Consider the following 6265-nt stretch of genomic DNA (forward strand, 5'->3'; position numbering starts at 1 on the left):
TAAAAGATAAAATCTTAACGTGACAGAAAGTTAAAAGAAAACATTCTAATAATAAAGTGTTTAAATTAAAATACCTTTATTCTAATAAAAAAAAATTAAAAAATTGTGACGCTAAACTAAATTCATAATATAAATCCACTAATTAAACCCAGTCGATGGGGATGAACTTATTTTTGGCTGATTGTCATGTCAACAAACACTATTTTTGTCATTTTCATTAATTATTAGACACTTTTGCTTACTTTTTATAATCACCATAGCTTTCGTTCAAGAGATAACTACACCAAATATCGCACATATTTCCATTTTAGCCATCGTTGATCATAATTCAATCAGTTGACTGATTACAACAAGACTCTACTTAAAAAGCAACCAATTCCGTGTTCTACGTATCTGTATACGTCTCAGGTGTTTACTTAATTGTGTGTGTGTGTGTGTGAGAGAGAGAGAGAGAGAGAGAGAGAGAGAGAGAGAGATGAGGAAGAAGAAGCCATTGCAAATGGTTGAGAGCAGTGTGAAGATCATGTTGTTGATAACTGGAGCATTAGTGACCATAGCTTTATATTATGTCAACATCAACAATAATGAAGAAGAAAAAGCAAGTCGTCCACTAGTCATCTACGATACTTCTGTTTACGATTCATTAGAAGGATGTGATTTGTTTTCTGGAAAATGGGTTCATGACAACGACTCATATCCTCTCTATAAAGACTCTGATTGCCCCTATATTCGTGGTGATTATGCTTGTGGACAATATGGAAGAATGGACTCCAAGTATCAACAATGGAGATGGCAACCCAGTGCTTGTAACCTTCCAAGGTATATAAATATGTATAATATATATGTTCTTTTCAATCTTTATCGTGATACAAATCTATATATGTTCCATGGATTATGGTTTTAGAAATGATTCATCAATCATGTTTAAAATATCGACAATGAATTGAACTTTTATAAAGTTTAATGTATTATTATTATTATTATTATTATTATTATTATTATTATTATTATTATTATTATATATATATATATATATATATATATATATATATTTTCTACAACTCTATTATTTAATTTCTATAAACTAAACTTTATAAAACCCAATTCAACATATTTTAATAAAATAAATATTTAAAAATTAGTTTTTTTCTCTATTGAAAAGTTTAATTATTACTCCATTAAACTTCAAGTCTATTGAGACACGTGAAATGATGGTTCACTTCACAATTCTATGAATTCTCTTTTTTTAGTCTATGAATACTTTTTTTTATAGTTTGTATAAAGTGTTCATTCTAGAGAACAATGTCTTCTTATAAAATATTTAAAGTATTTTGATTTATTATTATTTAACTATATATATCTTGAATCAAACTTTTGCAATTATTGAAAACTATGGATTACATTAATGTTGATAGATGAACTATAACCACTCCATTATTTAATTATATCATATATTAGTCATATACTTTATTAGTTATGGACTTTTCGAGCCACAAAATGTTTGTAGAAATAGATTCTTGTTGTAAAATTTAAGTAAATTTTTTTTTGAACCACAGTTGTAGAATGACATGAATAACAGAGGAATGAATTTTTTAGAGTTTAGGGAACTTCTATATCCTTCTTTTTGGAGAAAATAATCAAGTCAATATAAGAAAAATCACTATATTTTTTTTATATTTTTTGTGGTTTAACTATTATATTCCAGTTTTATTAATAAAAATCAGTCAAGTTTGAAAAAAAATTAATAGAAAGTCAAAATAGCCAGAAATTTTTATTAAAGTTTAATGGTTTAGTGGTTTAGTTGAAACTAAACTTTAACATCAAATATTTCGACCACTACTATATAACAACAATCAATTTGCTAAATAAAATTAGAAAAAACATCATAAATAGTCTTTGTGGTCTGAAGTTTAGTTCATGTGGTTTAAAAACATCATAGATGGTCATTTTGCTTTCAAAACTTTTGACGATTGGTCATTATTGATAATTCCGTGAAGTTTTATCTGTTAACTGAACGGCATTTTCGTCATTTCACTATCACAGGAACCGTTTATGATGTTTTCACTTTTTTTTCATTTTGTTTAAATAAGAGAAAACATTATAAATGGTCTCTGTGGTAGTAAAATGACGAAAATATCTTTCAGTTAACGGACAAACCTTAACGAAGTTTACAATAATGATCAATCATCAAAAGTTTTGAAAGCACAGAGACCATCTATGATATTTTTAAACCACAGGAACTAAACTTCAGAACTGAGGAAACACACAAAACCCATTTATAATATTTTTTCAAAAAATAATTATTACCATTTAACCTGATATAACAGCTATAACATGTTAAAGTGGTCTACAATATAAACTGTCAGACTTTACCATGACCGACAAAATTAAAAAATAATGGTTAAATCGTAAATTTAATAAATATAATGGTTTTTATGTAATTTGCTAATTAGCAATGGTAATAGTTTCCATTCATTAGTAATTATAACTACCTGTGCTAGGAAGTAAAAGGTAAGGTTGATTAAAAAGTTTGCTTAAAATAAAATGTTATATTCTACCAATACAACCCAAAATTTTAAAAAATATATTACTTTTTCAAAGGACCAAAGAAGAGTTAGAATCTCAAGTGATATTGTAATTCGTAATTAAACGTATTGTTTGGTTGTTGACCTTGTGTAGGTTTGATGCCAAAGAAGCTCTTGAGAGGCTGAGGGGTAAAAGGGTAATTTTCATTGGAGATTCAGTGAATAGGAACCAATGGGTGTCAATGGTCTGCATGCTTCAAGCAGTCATCCCACTTGGTCGAAAGAAGATGCAGAAAATTCATGGTGTTTCCTTGTTCACCTTTAAAGCATTTGTGAGTAAATCTATCCTCACTTATATTGCTTGACAAGAAATATTGTTTTTCATTGTTTTGTTGATTTATCGATGCCATAACTTTGGTTAAATATCTAAAAATAAATCAAATTTTAGTTAGAATTTGGCTTAATGAGTTCAAATGCTTAATGAGTGAAATTTAATAAAATTTTCTAATAATGAAATGGGCCAAAAGATGAAAAACACAATTACATTCATGCGTTGCTTTATTTCCTCACATCTTAAATCTATGGGTGTACATGTGTAGATCTTAAACCCAACGATATTTGTTTTCATATTTTATCTTCTTTATGTTTGTTCCATTATATTTTATATATCTTTTTTTAGAATATTTCTAATAATGAGCACATACAGGATTATAATGTTTCGATTGACTTCTATTGGTCTCCATTATTAGTAGAATCCAATGGTGACCACCCATCAAAACACAGAACGAATGAGCGTATAGTTCGTATCAATTCCATAGAGAAACATGCTACACATTGGATTAATGCTGATATATTAGTCTTTAACTCGTATCTTTGGTGGAGGATGCCCACAGTAAAAATATTGTGAGTGTAACTTTTAAATGCAACATTAATCTTGTAGTTTTTGTAAAAGAATTCCAAGATATAGTTAGTATCGATCATAAATAAGTAACAAACTATTTTTTAAAACATTAATGTTTTAAAAAAGTACAATGATGTTTAACAAAGTATTTGTTCTATACATAAAATATCATTGAAAGAATGGTATTTTGTGAAGACAAAGTTCTAGTTATTTACTTCTTTATAGTATACGTTTTTAGAAAATCGTATTTTGTGATAAACAATATAATTTGTTATTCTTTTATGACATTAACTATTTAGAGTATTGTTTTTCATTAGGAATGGATCATTTGAAGACTCTACACAATACGACATAGTCGATAACCATAATGGTTACAAAATGGTTCTGAAAACATGGTCTAATTGGTTGTATAGTCATATCAATCACACAAGGACCCGATCATATTTCATGAGTATGACTGCAACACATCACAAGTAATATACTAAAAACTACTTTCTTTAAAACCGTTACTTAATTTTTTTTGCTATGTATAGATATTTATAGTTTCATTGTAAATTTATCTTCAGAGGTGTAGAATGGGGTATGCAAGATGATCAAAACTGCTTAAATGAAACTGAGCCAATAATGAAAGATGAGTTTTGGGAAAGTGGGTCGGATTTGAAAATGTTGATGATACTAGAGTCATCTTTGAACAAATTGAAAACAAGAGGGGTGAATGTGCAAATGATGAATATAACACAATTAACACAATATAGAAAAGATGCACATCCTTCAATTCACAGATTGCACTATTCTCCGTTAACCAAGGAACAACTGTCCAACCCTTCAAGTTATTCAGATTGTACACATTGGTGCCTTCCGGGTGTCCCAGATGTTTGGAATGAGTTACTCTTGGCTCATATTCTTCGCAAACATATATAATTTAATTCTTTTAGATAGGATAGTTTAATCATTTATATTTATCAAAAATTATTTTTTAGTACTATGAAATGTGAATCTGACTCTTTTTATATACATAAAATACATCTTTGAGTTTTTAGAATAAATTATGATTGTATGTTCATTGATCATTGTGATATTTATAGATCGCTTCCGTGAGTGATACTTGAAAAAACGGTATTATCTTTATATCCTTCATACTTGAAATACACAATGAAACTTAAATATACTGAACACTATGCTTTGATGTGGTCAAACGCTAATCCTTAACCGGACAATTATAAAAGTCATTATCAGGTATGGTGTGAACTATACAAGAAGCTTATGTAGTCAAGATGTGATTTGTTCATGTTATGTGTTGAGAGCTAGACATCTGACACATGTTACCCAAAGTTTAACACCAGTTGAGATTGATTGTGATCCAAGTCTCATTTTCAACAGGATGTCTATAACAAAGGGATAACTGATAAACTTACCTTATACATCAATTATAGCTTTGAGCTTTTGGAAATTGGATGTTAATGAATGACATTCTTTATCATGTGTTATTGGATGTAGTGAAATGTTGGTAGACATTCACCATTGTCTATATTAATCTACGAAGAGTCTTGTGCAAGTGGGAGATTGAAAGATCTTTATGTAACGACCCAAAAATCATAAGGTAAATTTTTCATTTTTAATTCAACATATAAACACCCTTTATACTTATCAACCATTTAAAAGCACGTCAAAGTGAAAATAGCTATCATAGTACAATCCCAAAATCATAAAGTGTGGAAAAATGGGTGGAAGCTCTACGATCAAGCTAGGTCCTTCCCTTTCGAACCAAAAGAACTTGAAACCATAAACATAAACCGTAAGCACAAAACTTAGTGAGTTCCCTAAAATAGCACATATCATACGTACATCAAGCCCCGCCCGGTATACATCGGTGTGACAATCCGAAATTTTCTATCCTGTACAGTCAAACACTTCATTGAAAGTCAAACTCATTTCTGTTATCTTTTAAAACAATTAAGAGTTTATTTGAGCGTTCTGAGCTTTGTACACTTAAGGGATAATTGTCGGGGTTTATCTGCTGGAGATATAGCTTAAAGAACACACATGGAACACCTTAACTAGGAGTTCACGGCCACCACCATGGAGTTTACGGCCGTAAACTCCATATGGGCCGTAAACTCCCCTTATATGGTCAAGTTCTAGCCATTTGTTTCATTCTTCCACTTCCCTTGGCCGAAATCCTCTCAAGTATCATCCCGATTTTCGTCCCCGATCTTCAAATCTCGTAAGTTTCTTGTCCTAACTAGTTGATATCTTACATAAACTAGTGATCTTACATGATTTCATCCGTGAAATCATTCCATTTGTGTAGATCTTCAAGTTTCACCAAGAACACACACTAGTGTTCTTGGCCAAAACCGACCATTCAAGCTCCTAGATCGTAAGTACTCTTGTTCTAACTCGTTGTACACTAGGTTTAACATGTTTAGGGCTTAGAAAACACAAAGAAACACTAGATCAAAGGAGTTTACGGCCAAGGCATGTTCATGGGCCGTAAACCCCTTTACGTGGTGCAAATGGCACCCTAACACCTTACCAAGCCTTGGAACTTAGCCTAGAACCTTACACCATTGAACTAGGGACTCCAAGAAACGAATTGGTACTTCATACCATGAGTTTACGGCCGTAAACTCCATACAAGGTCATTCTTGGACCTTAAACCCACCTAGCCTCTTGTTTAAGCCTTGGAACACTTAACCACATAAGACACCTTACCTTTAAGCCTCTTTTGGTGACCCATTTGAGAGTTTACGGCAAAGAGTAAACTCCCCTGGGCCGTAAACTCCAACAAGTATGGTCTATTGACCATAAACTCCCTTACAAGGCCTTGCACTCCTTT

At 30.9% G+C, this 6265-nt stretch overlaps 1 protein-coding gene across 1 annotated transcript; it reads left to right on the forward strand.

Annotated features, from left to right (window-relative positions):
• The first annotated feature begins 257 nt into the window (after positions 1–257).
• On the forward strand, positions 258–4472 carry LOC145068700 (protein trichome birefringence-like 34). Its single transcript, XM_079015702.1, has 5 exons — positions 258–819; positions 2680–2857; positions 3232–3428; positions 3744–3899; positions 3993–4472. Exons 1-5 carry the CDS (start codon positions 476–478, stop codon positions 4345–4347), a joined length of 1230 nt encoding a protein of 409 aa, XP_078871828.1. The 5' UTR covers positions 258–475; the 3' UTR covers positions 4348–4472.
• The last annotated feature ends 1793 nt before the right edge of the window (positions 4473–6265 follow it).

This window comes from Lactuca serriola, chromosome 8, assembly GCF_051521515.1.
Source record: "Lactuca serriola cultivar US96UC23 chromosome 8, Lser_US96UC23_V15, whole genome shotgun sequence".
Lineage (NCBI taxonomy): Eukaryota > Viridiplantae > Streptophyta > Magnoliopsida > Asterales > Asteraceae > Lactuca > Lactuca serriola.